General features: G+C 40.2%; 1 protein-coding gene across 2 annotated transcripts in view; it reads left to right on the top strand.

Annotated features, from left to right (window-relative positions):
* Window positions 1-25,509, top strand: part of CFAP54 (cilia and flagella associated protein 54) — a 297,839-nt gene that overhangs the window by 206,932 nt on the left and 65,398 nt on the right. For both annotated transcript variants that reach the window (XM_065887671.1, XM_065887669.1), the window contains 8 exons: window positions 59-216; window positions 388-567; window positions 671-797; window positions 6,614-6,769; window positions 8,034-8,139; window positions 9,088-9,184; window positions 13,843-13,941; window positions 14,460-14,601. In XM_065887671.1, the coding sequence (XP_065743743.1) occupies window positions 59-216; window positions 388-567; window positions 671-797; window positions 6,614-6,769; window positions 8,034-8,139; window positions 9,088-9,184; window positions 13,843-13,941; window positions 14,460-14,601 (1,065 nt within the window). The remainder of the gene's footprint in view (window positions 1-58; window positions 217-387; window positions 568-670; window positions 798-6,613; window positions 6,770-8,033; window positions 8,140-9,087; window positions 9,185-13,842; window positions 13,942-14,459; window positions 14,602-25,509) is intronic.

Genomic DNA, 25,509 nt, shown 5'->3' with positions numbered 1-25,509 from the left:
CACATATAATTTCTTACTTTCTCAGTGCATTTTAAGTACCTGCATTTGTTTATTTTAGAAAACGATATAACAGATTGTGTGAGCCTCATCAATGAAGTGTGTGTGGAAGCAAAAAGTGCAGGCGACAGGGAGCTACAGGCTGAATTCTTGATGCAAGCTGTAATCATTGGCCTAAAAGAAAAGCACTTAAAAGCAGACATCATAAAAAACCTTCAGGTAAGAAGGAAACCTAATTCACATTGATATTTACCAGAGGATTCCAGTTAGAATAAAAGGAGAGAATTTAAATTTCCATTAGGTACTGAATGCATAACAGTCAATACATCTGGCCCCTGTTTCAGTGAATTGTGAATGGTACTATCAAACGGAATAATTTTATTTTAATAGGATGTAATACAGTTGCTTGAAGGACGTGAGTTTATTTCTCCTCGATCTCATTTAACACTGGTGAGAAGCATGCTTTTACTGGATGACTTAACAAAAGCCGAGAAATTCAAGGAAACTCCCTCTTCGAAAGCAGAAAAATTCTATTTGTTGACTCAGTCTCACAACATTCTTATTGAACAGGTGAGAGTGCTTTTGTGTCCACAAGACTTAGAAACTTACTTTTCTGTCTTTTCTTACAGCGTACCACATGAGCTAATTACTCATTCCAGTGCTTCTTTTACAGATGCTAACTTTTGGAGAAACAATTGAATTTCCTATATCAAACACTGACTATGCAAGTCCATTACTGCCTTTGAAAAATATCTATCTTCCTCATGTCATGTTATTGGCCAAAACAAAAATGAGAATTGGTAAGAACACTTAAACATATATTACATTCAAGTCACTGATGAAAAAGTTTAAGTCATTTTCAGCGAGGCTGTCACGTGAGTGCATTTATCTGGGGCAGTATTTATGAATAGCCAGGTTCCATTTATTTAACAAATAGCTTTTGATCACTTACCATGTGCCAGCCTCCCTGTGAGGTCCTGGGAAGCTATTGGAGATTAAAACAGATGTGGTGGGCTTCCCTGGTGGTGCAGTGGTTGAGAGTCCACCTGCCGATGCAGCGGACACGGGTTCGTGCCCCGGTCCGGGAAGATCCCACATGCCGTGGAGCGGCAGGGCCTGTGAGCCATGGCCGCTGAGCCTGCGTATCCAGAGCCTGTGCTCCGCAATGGGAGAGGCCACAACAGTGAGAGGCCCGCATACCACAAAAAAAAAAAAAAAAAAAAAAACAACAAAAAAAAAAACAGATGTGGTTCCTTTTCTTAGCCTGGGAGACAGAAATACACAACTAAACAAATCATATATAGGAATGCATATTCTATCATTTATCATATTATAAATGTACAAAATATTTTAATATTCAATATTTATACATTGTTATAATATTTATAACAATAAACATTTAATTTTTAATTTATTATTATAATATTTATAAAATTTAATCCAGTAAATATTGTATAAAATAAGATGTGTATTTGATAACAACTAGACAGGAAATCAGCAAGGATATAGAAAGCTTATGTCTGATGATGAATTATGTATATGTATGTAAGTATAAATTGTACTTAGTGTTGTAAATGATGTGGATGAGATCTGCTGATAAAGAACAGCAAAGGGAGGGATGCCTGTTTAAGTAGAATAATTGGGGAAGGCCTCTCTGGGGAAGTAGTATTTAACCCTGGACGTATGTTAAGCATATGCTTAGTGAAGTCATGCACAGTAGAGGCAGAGAGAGCAGTGAGTTGTAGGCTCTCAGGTCAGGACAAGCTTGACATGTTCCAGAACTGCCAGGAGACCAGTATAGACAGAGCAGAGAGGGCTAGGGACAGCCTAATGGGAGAGGGTGAGCAGGGGACAGTTTATGTTTCCAAAGATTACCCTGGCTGCTGGCTGAAGAACAGAGTGGAGGATAGACGGGAGCCAGCCAAGAGGGGATCTGATTGGAGCAGGTAGACCAGTAAGCCAGAGGCTTACAGCTCCTTGGAAACCAAGGAGGAGGAGCCAGCCAGTGTTGCTGCCCTTTTCAGGAGCTCACAGACATTGCTTCAAGCTCTCTCTAGGACACTGTCTCTCATCTTTGACCCAAAGCTGCCTACCTCTAACTCCAAGGCTCTTGTCTATCACAGAGGATAGAAAATCTTGTAACAGCTCTCTCTCTGTTCTAACCTATATTCATCATGCCTTTTTAAAAAAAAGTATTTCTGATGCTTTGACATCAGGAGTCTTGCTGACCAGGGAGGGACTTCCCCTCCCAGAGTTAGCCAATTCCTAGAGGTTAGCAAACCACACTCCTGTGAGGATGTCTTTCATATGCAAACTCGCCATTCCAGAGCTTACACCCTGAACTTTTATTGAGCTCTTTTATTGTTCTTTGCTGGGCTCTTACCCTCAGGGCCACTATTTTTCTGCCCCAGTCACCCCAGGGGCAGGTATAGACTACTAGCAGAGCCCACTGAAATTATACAGACTAGCCAATCCTAAACCTTAGTCTGCTTACCCTACCCACCCACTCTTTCCCACAAAAAACACAATAAAGGCTCGTGCCCACATTTTCTCCTTTCTCCTTCTACCTCCTGACTGACCCTGGTGCTTCCTTGTGTGGCCCTGTGTGGCGTGGTGTGCCCTCCCTCCTCTTGAGAACTGTGAGCAAATCGATGGTGGTCATCTCCTGACCTGTTGACCTTGTCATACCTGAATAATAACAAAACCCACATTTTGAAACATTACCCCTCACCTCCTGGGACCCATTTGCCTCCTGTACCAGCAGCTGCTCAGCTCAGGAGAGGCAGGTGATTGGCCTAGAGTGGGGAAGGGAGGGCAACAGAAGTGTGCTCAAACCATCACCTGCCCACAATTTTTTCCCTTGTTCCCCTTCTGCTCCTCCCCCTCATGACTAGCATTGATCATTATTATTATATGATTTTCATCATCATCATCATCACCATCATCAGATACGAACTTTATTACCATAGGTAAAGCAGTTCACCCCTATATTGTTGAGTTTCCTCATTTATGAAATTAGGCTGGCATAGCTGACCTCTGGAATTCCTTCCAGCTCGCTGATCCCATGAGAGCTATTTTTCCGTATCTTTGGTCCACAATTTGTTATATTACCAGTATGTTTGATTTCTACAAGAACTTAAAGTACAGATTGTGTTCAATTGTACAGATTGTGTTAAATGTATCCTCTGCTTTCCTGCCTTACTAATCTTGAAGATGTGTCACCACTCAGTGGCAATACTGTTGCTGTGTTTTAGACTCAACTTGAAGCAGAACAGCTTGCTTTCTGTTATATTATATTAAATACCAACTTAAAGAATAAAAACCGAAAGCAACTTTTCTGTCAAAACAACGTCAGTTTCACAACTTCTTTTTCACAGAGTTGATGTTTATTGCAAAAAGGAGCACTTCAATATTATGAAGCATAAAATCATCTGATTTGATGCTTTCTCGACAGTTTTCCTTTAGAGTGATAGTATAGATTTCATTGCAAGAATAGAGCCACTTAAAAAAATTCTTTTTTTTCGTGAACGCCTCTTACAGAAAAAGACATTTCGAGATTATTTTTAAAAAACAAACAAAAAATAAGCATCATGGTTATTTAAGATTATTTTTTTCCATTAATGACTGAACCTAGAGCTTCCTTATTAGCTGAAAAAGTAGATTACTGATTGTATAATAGGAGTGAAGAAAGGTTCAAGAATAGTGCTGGGGAGTGGGAATATAACAGGGAGTCATCATCTTTGCCTTCGAAGAGCCTATTATCTAGTTAGGAGAGAGAGAAAAGTCAATAATTTCTGTAACAATTCTTTTTCTAATTTTAACAAAAATCTAGAAGATGATTCAAGTACTATTATTATACATTAGTACTATATTATATAGCACTGTCTTGCATGTAGTCCATATATAGTACATATTGTACATGTATATAAGTGCCTCAATGACATGAAAAGACTTGATATTTTTGTCTTGTATTAATAAACAGCTGTAGTATAATTTGAAACAGTAAGCAAGACATATAAGAATGGGAGATGGGCTTCCCTGGTGGCGCAGTGGTTAAGAATCCGCCTGCCAATGCAGGGGACACGGGTTCGAGCCCTGGTCTAGGAAGATCCCACATGCCGTGGAACAACTAAGCTGGTGCGCCACAACTACTGAGCCTGCGCTCTAGAGCCTGCGAGCCACAAGTACTGAGGCCTGAATGTCTAGAGCCCATGCTCCGCAACAAGAGAAGCCACTGTGATGAGAAGCCCATACACCACAACGAAGGGTAGCCCCCACTCGCCGCAACTAGAGAAAGCCGGCGCACAGCAACGAAGACCCAACACAGCCAAAAATAAATTAATTAATTAATTTAAAAAATGAAACATGACCCCAGAAAAGAGAAAAAAAAAAAAAAAAAGAATGGGAGATGTATTGAGATGTGAGACTGTATGGGACAAATGGTATTAGCATATCCTTCTGGCCTAAGATCTAATTGCAGTTGGTAATTGTTGGGGTTTAAGAGCATGGACTCTGGAGAAAGAATTCTGGTCCAGTTCCCTTGAGGAAATCATTTAACTTCTCTGCGTGTCAGTTTCCTGTCTAGTAAAATGTAAATAAGAAAGGTACCAGTCGCCCTGAGGTGAATTGAGTGGAATATGTAACATGTTTAGAAGGGCAGCTAGTTAGTTCTAAGAGCTTTGTAGGTGTCAGCTATTCTCACTGTTCCATGCCTGGCCTCCTTACTCTCCTAGGAAGCCCGGGGAAGAAAGGCTTCAATTTCTTCATCTCCATTTTCTCAGTAAAGTGCTACCATCCTGCCTTGTCCAGAGGAAGGACTCTGTAACTTCTCTCTGGATAAAGGACCGGGGATGGGGGAGAGAAAGATACTTTTTCTACTGTCTTCCCACTAATATAGCACATTCCTGAACTAAATATTTACAAAACGTCCTAGGTTTCCTGAAAACTCTTTATAGGGCATGGCATCTTGGATTTAAAATTTTCAGGACTTGAAGGGACCTCAGATATTTTCTAGTTCTGCTGCCTCAAGGCTCAGAGGCATGTAGGGACTTGTTCAAAGCCTCAGATGACACGGTAGCACCAATGAGTGGCTTGTACCCAGCATTTCAGCTACAACTCAGCAGCTGTATCCTTCTGCAATCCTACACTGCCTTTCTGTTCATACTGCTCTACCGTGCCTGTTAACCTATTCTATTAATGCAGTTCCCCCCCAGTTGCCTTTTACTCTTTATCTCAGCGTTTTTCTTCTTTATTAAACTTACCAAAAGATAAAGTGATCATCAGCTGCTGGCCTTGACAGCTGTGTTTTCTGAGTAGACATCCCTGACCTTTCCCAGGTCTGGCCAGGGCTTCTGTAACCTGCTACCACGGTGTCCAGTGCTTTCACTGTCACACAGTCAACCACACCATGTTTTGATTGCCTGTCTGGCCGTTCTCATTCCTTGTTGGACACTAAGCTCCACGGTCTCTCTCTTAAGGGGTTACTGCAGTGTCATGGTTTAGGGTATGGGCCCTGGAGCTGGACTGCCTAGGTTTAGATCACAGCCCTGCTACTTACTAGTCACGTGACTTTGGGCAAGTTACTTAAACTTCACCGTGCCACTGCTTTTTCCTCTGTAACATGAGCATAATAATGGTATCTACTCAGAGTTGGGAGGACTGCATGAGATAATGCTTAAGTACTTGGGATGGTATCTGGCATGTAGGAAGTACTTAATGAAACTTAGCTCTTATTTTTCAATTTTCTCGTTTTTTATCCGGTGCCTAAGCACTCAGAAAATATTTGTCAAATAAATGTCTGTCTGTCTTTGAGGTGATTAGAAATTAAATCTAATGCCTCTTCAACAATGCAACAATCCTTCATTATGTTAAGTAGTGATGGGACCGCATAAGAAGTATAACATGTGGCCTTTGTCCATAATGGGTTTGCCAACTAGTTGGGATGACAAAATATGCAATGCGAGCAACCGCTATAGAGCTGAATAGAAATTACCGCCTATTAATATATGCAAATTTTATTGGTAACAACATAAAACTTCCAGTTGTTTCCCTACTAACAACCTCATCTTAGGAACACAAAAGTTGTTATGTAGAGCATTATGAAATTTTAGAACTGAAAGAGGCTTGAGAGGCTTGAAATTTTAGAACTGAAAGGCTTCATTTTATTTTTATTTATCTTTAAAAAATTTTTATTGGAGTATAGTTGATTTACAATGTTGTGTTAGTTTCAGGTGTACTATCCTTCATTTTAAAAATGAGAAAATGTTGAAATTTATCAAAGACAGAGTTTCAAAGGTCTATTGTTTATAGTTCATTGATATATTTGGGTATTGTGTTTCTTTAAAGCATTTCTTCAATGCTAAGAACTAAAGACCCCCAGAGTTCTTCTTTTTTTTTTTGACCATGCCTCAGGGCTTGTGGGATCTCAGTTCCCTGACCGGGATTGAACCCTGGCCATTGCAGTGAAAGCCCAGAATCCTAACCACTAGGTCACCAGGGAACGCCCTCCCAGAGTTCTTCAGTTGTACCTACTGTGAGAGAAGTCTGGTACCTGGGAGGTTTGTTATGAATACTGTATATCTATTGTTCCCTCTTCATACAACTGTCTTTCTTTTAGGACATACAGTGGCCAAGCAAGTATATTATACCAGTAAAAAGAAGGATCCCTCAAAGTGGTTACCTGCCCTTCATCTTTTTGAAATAGCTTTGAAGCTCGCCAAGATATCAGGAACAGAAGAACAAGAGGTGGAAGCTGAAATCTTTTTTCAGAAAGGTAAGATGTATTTAGGGTCAGAACTATGATAAAGTTTGAGGATTATTTTTTTCCCATGAACAAAAGGCTTCTTAAAACTCTGGTCACTGATTATACAAAATACTGATTTTACAAAGGGCTTGGTGATGACAGACACCTTGGTATCTCTGCCAAACTCAGTTTTGGATAAAGAGAACACTGCGTATTTTAAGTTTATATCTAGAAAGGAAAAAAGTACTCCATTTTCGTTTCTTTTATAATTACAATTGACCTTCCTTACACAGAGTTTCATGTTTGACTCAAAAATCTCAGCATCAGCCAGTTAGCTATGAATAATGTTTCTTAAAGAATGCTTGGAAGATATTTTTTTATTTCATTACTTAGCTAAGCGTTTTAGCTAATTTCTATAAAAGATACATACCCATTTAAATTAAATAGCTATGGCAATCTATATTTATAACTTATATACAACACACATTTGCATAATACATTCATATAATTTTATTTTAGCCATGAGAAAAATGATGATGACAATTGGTATCACTTATTGAGCATCTACTAGATACTAAGCACTGTAGTTGGTGTTTTACATCTCATATTGCCAGTTCTTACAACAGCACTACAAGGTAGGCATGACCAATCCCAGTTGGCAGATGAGGTGTAGTCTGGGTAAATAACTATCTGTAAGTCCAGACGTGAACTTAACACCAGGTGGCTCTGTGCCCTGTGCATATGCTGCATGGAAACTGTGAATCCTTTTTATAGTGATTGTAAGATTTGCCTTTCCTGCCCTTCTTGCTACAGAAGTACCATTCCAGCACCTGCATTTGAAGGCTGTGGCTCACCATGAGGGGTGGGAGCTGTGTGCAAACGAGAGTGTTTGCATCATCCGTGCTGGTTTTCAAGCATTTGCTGACTTTCTAGGGTTTGTTCTTAGCAAAGGTATTTTCTACGATACCTGCAATGATAGAAGAAAGAAGAAAATGGATTTAGATAAAGGGAATGTGCTACAGGAGGAAGTGGGAGCACAAAGTAAGGAAATGGAGAGGAAAGTAAGATGATAAGAACAGTTGTGTCTGGAAAGTGAAAGGAGGCAGGGGGAGCCTTCCTGGGGAAGGAAGCAACAACTCCTTCCCCATTGGCTTACCTTCTAGCAAGAAACAGGAGATGGACAGACAAAAAGGACAGCACATTCAGTTTTCCAAATTTCCTGCATAAAATATTCTGAAATTCTAAATGATAGAAAAAGGAAAAACCATCTTTGTATATCCTTTTCTTCTTTCAGGCAAAATAGAATGTCAAATATTGGTGGAAGAGAAATCTCCAACTTTGCAACTTGAGAGTCTATTTGAAGCTATACAGCTAAGCTTGAGACATGATCAAAACTCAAGGTAAAAAAAAAAAAAAAAAAAAGACCTTTCCATTATCATGACAATGTGCGTTTGGGTTTGAGACTCGTGTTCTGGTAGTACATTGACTATTTAAGGCTGGGGCGACTGGGGCACCCTTTTCCCGCGGCAGGGCTATTTCACTGGGGTCCATTGTGCAACAGGTTCACTGACTTCCTTTTCAAGCTTGATGCTCTTGGCTCTGCTCCAAGGCCTCATTTACAGTGATGGTTGATGATGGCGGTTAGCATGGTGATGTACTGGACTGTAAATCGCTTCTAGTCTGTACACAGATTGATCTCCTGTCAGTCCCAGGTTACAGGAGCCTCCACTAGATGTGAAATTGTATCTAGAAGGGATTTATGTGAATATTCACTCTGGTTCAGCAGTACCAAGGCTGGCCAGCTCAATTCTGTATAAAAGTCACCTTAAGATGGAGAATAAGCCAGCATTATTACAACTGCGCTGATTTAAATGGTCCCACCTGACAGGTTTGATAGTGAATACACAGACCTAACCCATACCGAATCACAGCTTTCAGCATAACTCTATGTGTCTCTTTCGAACTTATTATAATTAGTGTAGGAGAGTAGAGAGAGAGGTCTGGTTTTCCAGGCAGGTTCCTCCAGTCTTGACTGTCACTTCTTTAGTGCCTTGTGTGCTGGAATATTCCAGAATGGTCTTGATGCTCAGCTGCATTGTGGTCATAGCATGGAGTATTTCCAGCACAGGACAAGGTAGAATGCTCAGCTCTCTTCAAGAGCTTTCAATTTCAGTAGGAAGAAAGATGCCCGTGTCTAAGCCACAAGTGCTCTGAAAAGAGGATGAGTTTGGAACAGATGCTGGTTTTGCCTATTTTTGCCTTTTATTCTCTCAGAAATTGTTGACACAAGATGCAAAATGATTATGAATGGTGAGCTATCTAATAAGTACAATGCTGTATCATTTTAGGTTGATAAGAGACTCCTACCTCGAAATAGCCCTATTATTTTTGCACATGAGGAAGCCAAAGAGCAAACTTTCAGCATCACCATCAACACTTACTAAGGTAACAAACAATTTTATTAGAAATTTAAAGTATGTTGCCTTTGAACTTGCTTACTTTGCTAGCACTGTGCTGTGGAAATAAAGAAACTTTTTCTTTGTGACTTGAAGAAATTAATTCATTACTTAATGCTCACACTCATATTTAGATACCTCCTTCGATATTTTTACAGAAGACTCTGGAAACAGATTTCACGTGGACATTTTTGCCTGTTAAAATGTTATCCATGAAATGTAGGTGTATATAAATAAGTCATTAGTATTGATCAGGAGACTGCAGGAAATGACATATTGGTTAAGCAGATGGACATGTATGGTTTTCACCACTGATATGGCTTGCAAACAGATCACCTTTTGAAAAGAGTCATTCATTCATTCATCCCATATCTATTGAGCACGTACTATGACCCAGGCCGTACTCTGGAAGGTGATAAAGCAAGGTTCAAGACAAACTCAGTGCTTGCTTCCATGCACTTACTCTTCAGTGGAGGGAGACAGATAATAAACGTGGAAAGGAAGAAAGCAAGAGGAAGAAAGGTGGGAAGTGAAGGAAGGCTGGGGGGTGCTTTAGGTGGTGAAATTTAGGATTAGGAAATAACTCTGGTTGGTGGGATTGTGAATGACTGTGGTGGAAAGAGCTGGAAAGTGGGATTTGATGGATTGGGAGGGAGCGTGCAAAGAGTGGCAGAGGCATGTACTCCCTCAAGCAGCACTTCCAAATAAGGGGCAGAAACATCTCCAGGGATCCTGTGATCCTGATGAGGTCTGAGATTTGGCCCGTCTAAGGAGCTCCTGGGTAATGCCCGTGCTGCTGGTCTGTGGGCCACACTTGAGTACCAAGGATCCAGACAGAGTGAGATACTCTGGGCAGGAGGTTGGGTGGTTTGGAGGTGGATGAACCCAGTAACTTTGTTTTTATTTTTTATTAAAAAATGTCTAGTTTTTTATTCTTTAAGTTTCAGTAGGCATTATATATTTCATTCTTATTAAATAATCCTCTGACCCACCAAAAAATCTTCCCAGAAAATTTTGACGTCAAATCTGTAATTTTTGAGGCAGCATAAACATGACTTAAAACCTTTAGGCAAATAAGCTTTCAGTCAGCTGAACTACTCATATGGTTGCTGCCTTAGGTGGATAGCAGCTATTTTTTTTTTTTCATCAAAATGATTACATAGAAAACTTACTTTTGTGGTGTGATAAACATCTTTATGTCCAATAAGAGAAAACAAAAATATTTTTTTCCATAGCAATTTGCAATGCAAATTAATAAGATTCTAGGATAGAAGTATATCACCTTTGGGGCCTTCTCTAGGGAGGTGGTTATAATTAATTAAGAGATTGAACAAATAAGATTTGAGTGAAAAGAATAGTATAATTCTATACAATATGATCATTATTTTCTGTGTATCTTTTTTTTTTAATTAATTAATTTCTGGCTGCACTGGCAGGTCTTTGTTGCTGCGTGCGGGCTTTCTCTAGTTGCGATGAGCGGGGGCCACTCCTCCTTGTGGTGTGCAGTCTTCTCATTGCAGTGGCTTCTCTTGTTGCGGAGCATGGGCTGTAGGTGTGTGGGCTTCAGTAGTTGTGGCTCACGGCTCTAGAGTGCAGGCTTAGTAGTTGTGGCACACGGGCTTAGTTGTTCCGCGACATGTGGGATCTTCCCGGACCAGGGATTGAACCTGTGTCCTCTGCATTGGCAGGCAGATTCTTAACCACTGCACCATCAGGGGAGCCCATACCACATTTTCTTGATCCATTCAACAGGTGATGGACATACGAATTGTTTCTACTTTTTGGCTATTATGATCAATGCTGCTTTGAATATTCATATACAAATTTTTTATGTGGACATATGTTTTCAATTCCTTCGGTGTATACCTGAGAATGGAATTGCTAGGTCAAATGTCAACTCTCTGTTTAGACTGTTGATGATCTGTTAGATTGTTTTCCAAAGTGGCTGTACCATTGTGTATTCCTACCAGCAGTGTATGAGGGTTCCAACTTCTCCACATACCTGATAACAATTGTTATTATTTATCTTTTTGATTATAGCCATCCTAGTGGGTATGAAGTAATATTTCATTGTGATTTTGATTTCCCTGATGGTTAATGATACTGAAATCTTTTCATGTGTTTATTAGCCATTTGTATATCTTCTTTGGGAAAATGTCTATTCAGATCCTTGGCCCATAGCCTAAATCGGGTTATCTTTTTTTATCACTGAGTTGTAAGAATTTTTAAATATATATTCTAGATATATGTCCCTTATCAGATACATAATTTGCAAATATTTTTCCCAGTTGTGGCTTGTCTTTTCATACTGTTAATTGTGTCTTTGGAAACAAAAAAGCTTTTAGTTTTAATGAAGTCCAATTTATCATCTTTTTCTTTTATGTTTTGTGGTTTTGGTAGCTCTTTACCTAACCCCAGATGTTGAAGATTTTCTCATATGTTTTCTTCTAAAAGTTTTATAGCTTTAATGTTTAAGTCCATGGTCCATTTTGAATTAATCTTTTTAGTAAAGTGTGAGGTAAGGCTCTAAATTCATATTTTTGCACATAGATATCCATTTGTCTCAGCACCATTTGTTGAAAAAACTATCTTTCTTTACTGAATTGCCTTGGCTCCTTTGTCAAAAAGTTTATTGATCATAAATACAAATATTTATTCCTAGACTCCCAATTCTATTCCATTGATCCATAAATCTACCTTTATGTGAGTATCCATTGTCTTGGTTACTGTGTGGCTTGTAGTAAGTTTTTTGAAATTGGAAGGTACATGCCCTCCAGTTATTTTCTTCCCTTTCAAAATTGTTTTCACTTTGAGTCTTTTGCATTTTCATATACACTTTAGAATCTGCTTGTCAGTTTCTGCCAAAAAACTAACAGAATTTTGGTAGCCATTGTGTTGGATCTATAGATCAATTTGTGGACAGTTGGCATGTTAACAATGTCAAATCCTCCAATTCATAAATATGAACTCTCTCTTCATTTATTTAGATAGTAATTTTTCTCAAAATGTTTTTTTACTTTTCAGTGTACAAATTTTGTACATTTTTGTTAAGCTTATTTCTATTGTGAACAGGTATTTTCTTAATTTCACTTTCAGATTGTTCATTGCTGGTATACAGATATAGAGTTGATTTATGAGTATTGAGTTTTGTGTCCTGTGATTTTGCTAATAAACACATTTATTTATTCTAGAGGGGTGTGTGTGTGTATCTTGGAAGTTTTTACATAGAGCATCATGTCTCCTGCAAACAAAAACAATTTAACTTCTTCACTTCCTATCTAGATGCATTTTTTTTCTTTTTCTTACCTGTTTGCGTAAGCTAGTATCTCCTACTCAATGTTGAACACCTCTCAATCCCTCCTCAATAAAGCCTTCCTCTCAATTCAGAATGAGCTCTCGTTTTTGAATGTGTGTGTCACTGATTGTTCTTACAATATAGTTATTTAATGTTATTCTATATTCTTCACTCAATGCCTGTTAACCTTGTTTCCAGAATTAAACAGGTGAATTGCCCAAGCTTATATAGTCAGTAAGCTGGCAATGGCTACACCAGAGCCTGAGTAGTTTTATTACAGTTGGCGACTGGGGTCTCCATATTTGGGACAGGACTATATTGCTTAGATTTTAGATTCCCCGTGGGAAGATCTCTCCAGGTATCATCTGTCTACCTCCAAGCTTAACACTTGATCTGGGCCAGGGCCACCTTTGTGCACTGTATTTCCTGCTCTGGCATTAGCTTTATTCATTGCATTTCTTTTTCCTTGGGAGGCTTATAGCCAGAAGTAAAAGAAAGATATTTTTGTTATTGCTTGTTTTATTCTGGAGTTTTGTTGAAGATTTTAAAAATCGGCCAAAATATGACCATCAAAAATTAGAACAAGCAATCTAATTGAATAGTTTTTACAGATCAGTTAAATCTTTAAAATTGACTATTAATACTTAAAAAATGTAAAACAGACACTATGTTGCTGGTGGAGTTTCTGTTTACTTCTATACTATTGACTTTTTTATATTTAAAAGCTGAACACACACACACACCGTCCCATGTTAAACGTATCTCCGTTCACTGTCACTTTTTGCTGTTCTGTGGAACGTTATGATTACAGTCATCCCTTTAATAGTTTTGTAGTTAGAAAACTGATAGCAAATGCCTACCAAAAACCTTTAAGTAATATTCTTGTTTCTGACGTCTTTACACACAAGATATATTCAATTTCTAGATCCTCTATTAAGATGGTAAATAACATTTACTTAAAATGCAGTTTGTGTTTATTTTATTTTTATTCAAATAATGTAAGCTCATCTAGAAAATCACAAAAAAGATAAAAATAATTAAATGACCCTTAAAACCTGGGGTAACCACTGTTGACAGTTTTCTCTGCTTGTGTATACAGGGAACATATGTGTGTGCCTAGCTTTTAGAAAACGGGATCATATTATGCCTATGCTGTTTTGTAACCTATACTTTTCTTTTGCTTAAGGTAGTTTGGATGCCTTTTCATGTCAATAGATGAATATACATTATTACACTTAATGGCCATGTAGTGTTCCACTAAAATCTCATCTTCAGAAGATGAGAAAATCTATCACGAAACTTTATGATATCTTTACCTATCTTTATCATAAAACATTTGCCATATTTTTTAGGCTCTTCCCGGAAGGCATAGTTCTATTAAAGAACCAACAGTAAATCAATCTGAAATGCACAGTTTATTTGCCTGGATTGCAATAAGAGCTGCTGCACAGGTTGGTGTGAGTTTTATTTAACTCTTCTTTTTATCGTCACATCTGTTAAGGCAAAACAATGTATTGATACAAGAGAAAGGAAAATATCACATTCTTTGGGATTTGCACCAATGATGTTTTTTTGGAAAGATTAGCAGTGCTCTTTATATGTGTAGTGTTTTTAATCGCTATTAGCCAGACTTGGTTTGATTCCACTTTTCTTTAATGAAAATAATGGGAGATAACACATGTGCACATATTTGACACACATTTTGGCAAGTATCTGTCATAGCTACAGGAGGTAGCCTATTCAAAATGACTTATTTATTGATTAAATTGTCAACAGTCATGATTTGTTTGACTATGGTATATACTACATGTTGGGGGATCACATATTGTTTTTCAGTTTGTCTTTATTTTTTCCCTAATGTGTACCAAATGTTATTTTATGAATTTGCTTTTTCACATTATTTACCTAATGGATAATCTATGAATCAGAAAGCTTGCATTTATGAACTCTAATTGTGCATTAATTTTAGGTCAGTGAGGCTGTGCTGGCAATCAACCGACTTATCGGAAAGACAAATGATAGAACTGATAAAGTTAGTCAACGGGCATTACCGAATATCCCAGAATTTGCCACCATGGATCTTTTGTCTTCATACACAGATTATTTGCTTGGTATGTTTGAATGTTAGGCATTTTATAAAATTGTAATACATGTCATGTGTAATCAAGTTTCAGAGGTTTAATTATAGAGATTTTAACTTAAAAAGGACAATAGTTTGGGGAACCTCTGGGAGAGGATGGGTTCTTAGGATCTAGCTGCTAAAATATAGGGGCCTCAGCTCACTGTACATACATACATGATACTCCATCTGCTGCTGCATTTCAGATGTAGGGCTCTGTGAAAAATACGGTATTTCCTGATGTCTGTTTATTTTCCAGTTCACACATTCAAATGAGACCTTTTGGGATTATTTATTTGAGGGACCTTCTCTGATCCTCTAAAATGTGTACTCACTCTTACACTCTCATACGGCTCCCTGTCCTTTTTATTAGTTCTTATATATTTGTGTGTGTGTGTGTGTGTGTGCCTGTGTGCCTGTGCATGTTTGAACTGTTTCTCTTATTAAACTATTGTCAGCTTCCTGAGAGCAGGGACTTTAGCTATTTGATTTGCTGCTCTGTCTACAGGAAATCACACATTGCTTACACATAGCCGGCATTTGATATTAATATTTGTTAAATGAATGAATGAGAGGTTAGTGGAATTTAAACTTTACCTTACTGCTATGTTTTTTCTTACTTATGACGCCTTTGTTGGTTAGTAAACTATAATGTAAACCTCTAAGTCAGGTCAGCAGTAACATATTGAACAATCACTTGTGCGTTTGCCCTTTCATTTATTCAAGAAGTATTTATTGAGTGCTTCTTGTGTGCTAAACACTTAGGTAGGTTCTAAGGAGCCTTACTTCCAGAAGGATATTTTAGGAATAACAGTATCTAATTTTGCTTGGTATTAGGTGAGCATTGAGCCAAAGGGAATGAAAGTGTTAACTTTAACCTGATGGGGGTGGGAACAGTCTTCCTAAAGCCTCTGAAATCACACCTATACGCAGTAGCTTACTCTGCTGGTTAAGGTTAAGTCAGCCTTAGCTGAAGAGTTCGTGTCTGAAATCATCTCCTTCATGACACTCTCCTGAAGAATAGGTGGCCCAGACTGTTTTCCAACCTGAAAATGGTTTGCCCTGAGGTTAAACCATCAGATGGATTTTTATGCCAAGGTATTGTTTCCTTATTTTTATTGCCTTCATGCCTAGTAGGATTTTGCTTCATCAGATTTCCGGACCGTGGCCTGGATCTCATACTGGGTGCATGGCCTTCCTTAGAGTCCCCATAGATAGGTTCCCAGGGGACAAAGCAGAGCAGTCTGGCAGCAGGGGCTCGTCGCCGCTTTTTTCTCTTGACACTGCTCGTCAACTCAGTTCTCCCTGGTTCAGAATGCCAGGAAGGCAGTCCTCTTAGAAGCACATTATTGTTTTGCTACAAAGAGAATGCAATATTAATAATGAAGAGGGTTCAACTTATACCTTGATCCTGTCAAACCATTTAATTTTTCTCAACCTCATTTGTCCTAATCTGAAGGCTGTGTGAATTAGATTTATTTATGGATAAGACTAAAATCTGAAAACTTTAAGACTGTGATTCAACATGGCTGGACATGGCTTCCAACATGGCTATTTCTTTTTCATAATGGCCCCGTATTACCTCTGAAACGTCTGTCTACTTTATCCTAGACATTTTCTTGTTTTACCAGTTTTTAGGCCAGGGATAACAAATAAGTTTCATCTAAAATGCTGTATTAATCAGTTACTGGCAAAATTATACTGTGTACCGAACGACCCTAAAACTCAGTGGCTAGAACAACATGACTTCATTCTCTTACTTGTCTCATGTGTTCTGCTTCAGGCTGCAGGCTGAGTTCAGGTGTACTCTGTGTACATTTGTTATGAGACCCAGGCTAAAGAGGCTGTGGCTACCTGGGGCCTGCTGTTCTCAGGATATAAACCAGAGCACAAGACCAATACCAAGCACAGAAGCACACGTGAGGCCTAAGAAAGACCTCATTAAATCCCATTAGGCATAGCAAGTCATATGGCCAAGTCCAATACCAGTGAGGCAGGGAATTAGACTCTGCCTGTAGAGGAAGGAAGAGGGGTGTGAATGTTTGTGGAGTGATAATCCAAACTATCACTTATGACACGTTCAATCTATGGCTGGTAGCCACCTGAGAAGAATTCTGAACTTCTGTATGGAAACACTGGAAAAGGTGCTGCAGTGATCAGTTAGTAATGTCACCGTGGGCAATGGCAACCCCTAACCAGATGATCTTAGTTGATCCAGATGGGCAGGTAGTCTTCATCTCAGCTCTGCTTATTACTAGAAGTTATGCTTTACTTTTCTATTTTAGTGGTTTTCCTAGCATCTTCCAGTTTTCATTTTGTACCATTAGCACTCCTTTACTGTTGTACCAAGATAGTAATTTGAAATGAACAAATTTTAAAGTCCAATTCATTTTGTATTTTGCCTTAAGAATAGTAATTTTGCCCTCCAGTATTTTCCTAGCCGACTGATCATTAATTCATGTTATGATTTCCCTCACTTCAGTATTTGGGTTGGAAGGAAATATTGAATCCCCAACTGATTGCTGCAAATACCCAGATGGCAGTGAGGTTCATATTATAATGAATCGCTAAAGGGCAACAATAACAAATGAAAATTGTTTGATTTTCCTTGCATTAGCATATATTAGCATGCAGGAGAAAACCCCCTCAGTGATTTACCTTCACTAGCATTGACCTGTACACGATGTGGTAAGTGATATTCATTGTTTTTGTGTGCAGAGCCCTGTACCAGATATTTCTGTCCAGAGGGAGGGAGGAGTCACAGAACACACCAAGGAGTGGGTCTTGCCTTCCATGAGCTTCCAGTTTTTGGCCATCAGAACAGGCATCCACTTTGAAATTATATAAATGCAGCTTTTAAGAGGACCATATTAATTAGTGGAGGCAGATTAATGTATTTTAATCTAAAGCTGGACACAGGTGGGGTGGGCATATGAGTTTATGAGGAACTTTTTTTTCCGGAAGAAGTACATGTGGGGCAGATACAAATGAATTGGAGTCATGGATACCAGATAGGAGGGGGAGCTCATTTTCTCAGCAGAGCAGTTGACAATCAGAGAAGCATGGTGACAAAATAGACCAGTCACGTGTGGAGGATGGAATATAGATCATCTTGCCAGAACCAGAGAGCAATTGTATGATGTCTATAGAACAATAAGAGAATTGAGTGTTGTAGCTGGTCCAATTTATTGAGGTTTCTTTTACATTGTCTTGTAGGAATAGAGACCCTGAAATGATGCTGCTGGTGATATGGGACCATATTTAGATTGAATGCAAAAAACCATTTACTCCATGTCTACTTTGGGCCCAGTTATATTCAAATATACACCATCTTTTTGTCTTGATTCTCTTGTGGGCTTAATAAAAAATTCAGCTAGGATTAAAAATTATTAAATTCTATAATACACTTTGAATTAAAAGCAACATTTAGGATTAGTGGTTCCGGATGCAGCCTCTCACAACTAAATACACTTGATATATGGAAAAATATAAATACGTGTCATGCCAAAAATCAATGTTGATGAACGTACTGTCAGAACATAGAGATCTGTGGAGCAGAACTGAGAATCAACTGACCGAGAATCAACGAGTACATGCTTTGCCTCTTGAAACAGAGAAAACCGTCCATCCTGAAAAAAATATGATTTGTCTTTCCCATACTGCCTTGCCCCTGGCTCAGAGACATGGGTCAATGCCAACTAAAAACTGGGATGTCATTCCTCAACTGCTCTCTTGGCTTTTTCTATTCCTCTGAGACACAATTTCCCATAGTGGTGGGGAACTAGGGAGGCACATTATATCCTCAAATCCTGAATAATTAAACCATGTACAGGTGAGAATGGAGATAAATCATTCATGCTTACAACAGTGATTTTGTGTGTGTGTGTGTGTGTATGAGCATGTGTGTGTATATGTGCTGTATCGATCCAGAGTGTCAGCAATTCATACAATGAGGGTATGATGAGAACCATCCTCAGCGAAGCAGAGCTGTCCTGGGCCGATGTCTGCAAGAGTCTAGATGTTCCACTCAGAGCTCTGCCCTTGGATCATGTAAATCTGAGAAAGGACGGTACCATGACCAAGGGCAGAGCATGTGTTCTCCACTGTCAGACACAAGGCATGAAGAGACCCTATTCTAGACAGAGTCAACAGTGAGAAAATAAGAAACAACAGATGGCACATGTGAGAAAATATTGCCACATGAACGCAATGGGATGCTATCCTGAAGACTCAGAGGAAGATTGACCCTTGAAGGAACCAAAGGAAATCTAACAAGATGGTTTGAAACTCTTAGCAGAGCCTAAGTATTCACTCCTGATGCTGTGTGCTGCTGCTTTCTTGTGTGATTTCATTTATCCTTTAGGAAAGTCCTGTGAGAGTGTCACTATGCACATTTATTAAATGAGGCAAGGTGCTGGGAGAGGTATTGAACTCTGGGTGATGGTTCACGGCTAATATAGACCCTCATCTATACAATTCTAAAGGCAGTGCCCTGGATCGTTGTGTTGGGTGTGATAAATAAGTTTTACCAGGAAATCAAAATGCAAAATCGATACTTCTGGTCAACCTGTTGGCCTGAGCTGGCATGAAAGATGCTTCTGCCCTCCCCAATACAAACCTATTACAAAGCTGGGTAAAATAGAACCAAAATTGTTTTAATTTATAGCTGAGCATGAAATCAGGAAAGGGAGATCCCAAGTCACCAAAGTAAAATGAGAAATTTTAAGCAAGAGCTGCAGCTGAGCAGTCACTGGAGCAGGAACAGCCAGGGCTGGGACTTGAATGCCTGGTGAAAGAAGGGGTCTGGAAAGAGGGCCCCGCAGGTAGGGAAAGTCAGAACCTAGCTAACTGCATAACATTGGCGTTCAGAGAGGGCTTGTCCACAAATTGAGGACTAGAAGTACGCTGCCCACTGGCCTGTGTAGCTGCAGAGCAACATGCCAAGTGCCCAGTGAGGGCCAAAAAGCAACCACAGGGGGGAAGTCAGAAACCACCTAAGACTGTGAGGTTGGAATTCACACCTCCTGAATGATGCAGGGAAATTAGCATAAATACTGGCCCAGAACCAGTGAAAGCATGCACATCTGGCTGGGGATAGTGGAAACTGTTGCAAAGGAATGCTCTTCAATGCAGGGTATAAGGGACTCTCCCTCCAAGAAATTCTTCTGAAGATAAATTTAAAGACAGCACAGATGACACCTGGACAAATTTTGGCATCATTTTTGGATTATAAAGAGGAAGAAAAAAATTGTAAACAGAAAAAGCAGACTTTCTACAAAGGAACAGAAATTGAACTGGTCTTAATTTTTCTCTGTGACGTTAAAGACCAAATGACAGGGACTTCCCTGGTGGTCCATTAGTAAAGAATCCACCTTCCAATGCAGGGGACGCTGGTTTGATCCCTGGTCAGGGAACTAAGATCCCACATGCTGCGGGGCACCTAAGCCCGTACACCACAAGTACTGAGCTCGTGCGCCTCAGCTAGGGAGCCTGCATGCCGCAAACTACAGAGCCCACATGCTCTGGAACTCGCACTCCACAACTAGAGAGAGAAAACCCACATGCCGTAACTAGAGAGAAGCCTGCGCGCCGCAACGAAAGATCCCACCCACATGCCTCAACAAACATCCTGCATGCCGCAACTAAGACCCAACACAGCCAAAAATAAATACATAATAAATCTTAAAAAAAAAAAAAAAGACCAAATGACATTGGCCAAATATGTATCGAGGTTCTTTTTTTCTTTTAATTTAGTTCAGTTTTTTGCATAGGTAATTTATTTTCAAGAATCACAACTCAAAAGTCATATAAGGGTATGGAGAGAATGTCTCCCTTCCATCTTCTCTGCAAGTGCCTCAGTTCTCCTCCCCAGAGGCAGTCAGTGTTGTCAGAATATTAAGGTCCTATTCCTGTTGTAACAACCACAAATTTAGTGGCTTAAAGCAACACAATATATTATCTTACAGTTCTGGAGTTCTGAAGTCAAAATAGGCCTTACTGGGCTAAAATTAAGGTGTCAGAAGGGCTACATTCCTCTGGAGGCATTGGGGGAGAATGTTTCCTAAGCTTTTTCAGTTTCTAGAGATGACCTGAGTTTCTTAGCTTGTGGCCCCTTCCTGTAGCTTCCAAGCCATCAGAGTAGCATCTTCAGGCTTTCTGACTCTGATACACTCAGTCTTCTGTTTCCCTTTTCAACATATAAAGGCCCCTATGATTACACTAAGCCCACATGGATAATGTAGGATAATCTCCCCATTTCAAGGTTAGTTGACAGGCAGCCTTAATTCCATCTGCAACCTTAATTCTCCTTTGCCCTGTAACCTAACATATTCACAGGTTCTGGGGATTAGGGCAGGGAAATCTTTAGGGAACCATTATTCTGCCTACCACAATTGGTTTCCTGTGTTCTCTACCAGAGATATCACATGCTTATACAAACTGTCAAGGTTCTGTTACAGAGGACAGAATCCACTCCAATTTGTTTAAGCAGGAGGAGATTTATTAAAGGACTTTCAAAATCCCTGTGAGGGCTAAAGAAATTCCAGGCTGAGCATCCAGAAATGACTAAGCCATACATAACTGGATCACCAAGGGAATGCAGGTTTTTGTTTTCTTTTGTTTTATAAAGTGTCTTAGTCTGTTTGTGCTGCTATAAGTAAATACCACAGACTGGGTAGCTTATATATAAACAACAGAAATGTATTTCTTACAGGTTTGGAGGTTAGAAGTCCAGTATCAGGGCACCAGCAGATTCAGTGTCTGGTGAGGGCCTGCTTTCTGGTGCATAGATGGTGCCTTCTTGCTTTGTCCTCACATGGTAGAAAGGGCTAGGGCTCTCTGGAGCCTCTTTTATAAAGGCACTAATACCATCACTTTGGGGGGTTAGGATTTCAACATACGAATTTCAGGAGGGTGGGAACACAAACGTTCAGACCATAGCGTAAAGGAAGCTGTAGAATCAAAAATCTGCCTGCAAAATAGGAAGACTCTGCTCTAGCTGCAGCCTCACCAACCACACCACCTCTGCCAGAATCCACACAAGCAAAAGATGCTTTGACTCTTGTCTTCCGCACCACTTAGCACAGTGCCAACTTCAGGTCTTTCGTGAATGCACTGAATTGGTGATACCTAAATCTCATCCAGGGCCCTAGCTGCAAGGAAACCTCAGAAATGGGATTTTTATCTCTGCAACTTCTTCAATATAGGTAAGCACGTTCAGAGATTAGGAAAAATGTTGAGTGAATCAATATGGTGCACACTAATACACTGATATATTTTTCCCTTAAAAATACAAATAATAGGGCTTCCCTGGTGGCACAGTGGTTGAGAGTCCACCTGCCGATGCAGGGGACACGGGTTTGTTCCCTGGTCTGGGAAGATCCCACGTGCCGCGGAGCGGCTGGTCCCGTGAGCTATGGCTGCTGAGCCTGCGCGTCCGGAACCTGTGCTCCGCAGCTGGAGAGGCCACAACAGTGAGAGGCCGGTGTACTGCAAAAAACAAAAACAAAAACAAAAAAAAACCAAATAACAGTATAACCATTAGTATGCATAATTTTATGCTTCTTCCTCATTGCTTTTCTTCAACCTGATGTAAGTGTATCTGTTGGCAATTTTTTTCAAATCAATACGTAGCTTCTTTTTATTGTTGCATAATCTTTATAAAGATGCACCATAATTAGTCTTCCTTTGATAGATATTTAGGTTGTTTTTACCCTTTTGCTATTACATACAAATTTGTTCTAGATTTTATATATATATATATCACATATATATTTATTGACCCAATAGATATATTAACCTATGTACAAAGTTTTACACATATATGTATATTTATAAATGTCATATGTATATGATTTATATATATAGTATATGTATAATTATATATGTATAAAATTTTGTTCATAAGCTAGTATATTGATTGGGTCAATTTCCATAAGGAAAATTTCTGGATCAAAGGGTAGAATCATTTGTAATTTTGATAAGGTTTGCAAAACATCTTCCATAAAGGTTATGCCAATTTGTTTTCCTGCCAGTAATTAATAAAAAGTCATTTTTCCCCATACCTTTGTTGATACAGGTATATTATAAAAATTCTTAAACCTTTGTCAATATAGTAGGAAGGGAAGATTTAATTTTAATTTACACATCTGGACGAGGGGAAGATGGCAGAAGAGTAACACACGGAGATCACCTTCCTCCCCGCAGATACACCAGAAATACATCTACACGTGGAACAACTCCTACAGAACACCTACTGAACACTGGCAGAAGACCTTAGACCTCCCAAAAGGCAAGAAAGTCCCCACGTACCTGGGTAGGGCAAAAAAAATAAGAATAAACAGACAAAAGGATGGGGATGGGACCTGCACCACTGGGAGGGAGCTGTGAAGGAGGAAAGGTTTCCACACACTAGGAAGCCCCTTTGCGGGCTGAGACTGCGAGTGGCGGAGGGGGAAAGCTTCGGAGCTGGAGCTGCGGAGGAGAGCGCAGCAACAGGGGTGTGGAGGGCAAAGCAGAGAGATTCCCGCACAGAGGATCGGTGCCAACCGGCACTCACCGGCCCGAGAGGCTTGTCTGTTCCCCTGCCGGGGCGGGCAGGGCTGGCAGCTGAGGTTCCGGCTTCGGTCGGAGCGCAGGGAGAGGACTGGGGTTGGCAGCGTGAACACAGCCTGAAGGGGGCTAGTGCACCACAGCTAGCCAGGAGGGAGTCCAGGGAAAAGTCTGGAGCTGCCGAAGAGGCAAGAGACTTTTTCTTCCCTCTTTGTTTCCTGGTGTGCGAGGTGAGGGGATTAAGAGCGCTGCTGAAAGGAGCTCCAGAGACGGGTGCGAGCCGCGGCTAAAAGCGCGGACCCTAGAGACGGACATGAGATGCTAAGGCTGCTGCTGCCGCCACCAAGAAGCCTGTGTGCGAGCACAGATCACTATCCACACCCCCCCTTCCGGGGAGCCTGTGCAGCCCGCCACTGCCAGAGTCCCGGGATCCAGTGACAACTTTCCCAGGAGAACGCACGGTGTGCCTCAGGCTGGTGCAACGTCACGCCGGCCTCTGCCGCCGCAGGCTCGCCCCGCATTCTGTACCCCACCCTCCCCCCGGCCTGAGTAAGCCAGAGTCCACGAAGCACCTGCTCCTTTAGCCCCATCCTATCTGAGCAAAGAACAGACGCCCTCCAGTGACCTACACGCCGAGGCGGGGCCAAATCCAAAACTGAGCCCCCGGGAGCTGTGCGAACAAAGAAGAGAAAGGGAAATCTCTCCCAGCAGCTTCAGAAGCAGCGGAGTAAAGCTCCACAATCAACTTGATGTACCCTGCGTCTGTGGAATACATGAATAGACAACAAGTCATCCCAAATTGTGGAGGTAGACTTTGAGAGCAAGATTTATGATTTTTTCCCCTTTTTCTCTTTTTGTGAGTGTGTATGTGTATGCTTCTGTCTGAGATTTTGTCTGTATAGCTTTGCTTCCACCATTTGTCCTAGGGTTCTAGCCGTCCTTTTTTTTAATATTTTCATTTTAATAACTTTATTTTATTTTACTTTATCTCCTTCCTTCCTTCCTTCCTCCCTTCCTTCCTTCCTTCCTTCATTTTCCCTTTTATTCTGAGCCGTGTGGATGAAAGGCTCTTGGTGCTGCAGCCAGGAGTCAGTGCTGTGCCACTGAGGTGGGACAGCCAACTTCAGGACACTGGTCCACAAGAGACCTCCCAGCTCCACATAATATCAAACGGTGAAAATCTCCCAGAGATCTCCATCTCAACACCAGCACCCAGCTTCACTCAACGACCAGCAAGCTACAGTGCTGGACACCCTATACCAAACAACTAGCAAGACAGGAACACAACCCCACCCATTAGCAGAGAGGCTGCCTAAAATCTTAATAAGTCCACAGACACCCCAAAACACACCACCAGAAGTGGACCTGCCCACCAGAAAGACAAGATCCAGCCTCATCCACCAGAACACATGCACTAGTCCCCTCCACCAGGAAGCCTACACAACCCACTGAACCAACTTTAGCCACTGGGGAGAGACACCAAAAACAACAGGAACTACGAACCTGCAGCCTACAAAAAGGAGACCCAAAACACAGTAAGATAAGCAAAATGAGAAGACAGAAAAACACACAGCAGATGAAGGAGCAAGATAAAAACCCACCAGACCTAACAAATGAAGAGGAAATAGGCAGTCTACCTGAAAAATAATTCAGAATAATGATAGTAAAGATGATCCAAAATCTTAGAGATAGAATAGAGAAAATGCAAGAAACATTTAACAAGGACCTAGAAGAACTGAAGATGAAACAAGCAATGATGAACAACACAATAAGTGAAATTAAAAATACTCAGATGGGATCAATAGAAGAATAACTGATGCAGAAGAACGGATAAGAGACCTGGAAGATAAAATAGTGGAAATAACCACTGCAGAGCAGAATAAAGAAAAAAGAATGAAAAGAACTGAGGACAGTCTCAGAGACCTCTGGGAAAACATTAAATGCACCAACATTCGAATTATAGGGGTTCCAGAAGAAGAAGAGAAAAAGAAAGGGACTGAGAAAATAGTTGAAGAGATTATAGTTGAAAACTTCCCTAATATGGGAAAGGAAATAGTTAATCAAGTCCAGGAAGCACAGAGAGCCCCATACAGGATAAGTCCAAGGAGAAATACACCAAGACACATATTAATCAAACTATCAAAAATTAAATACAAAGAAAACATATTAAAAGCAGCAAGGGAAAAACAACAAATTACACACAAGGGAATCCCCATAAGGCTAACAGCTGATCTTTCAGTAGAAACTGCAAGCCAGAAGGGACTGGCAGGACATATTTAAAGTGATGAAGGAGAAAAACCTGCAACCAGGATTACTCTACCCAGCAATGATCTCATTGAGATTTGATGGA

This window comes from Phocoena phocoena, chromosome 11, assembly GCF_963924675.1.
Source record: "Phocoena phocoena chromosome 11, mPhoPho1.1, whole genome shotgun sequence".
NCBI classification, from domain to species: domain Eukaryota; kingdom Metazoa; phylum Chordata; class Mammalia; order Artiodactyla; family Phocoenidae; genus Phocoena; species Phocoena phocoena.
The sequence above is the reverse complement of the archived record's forward strand: the minus strand, read 5'-3'. Positions and strand labels throughout refer to the sequence as shown.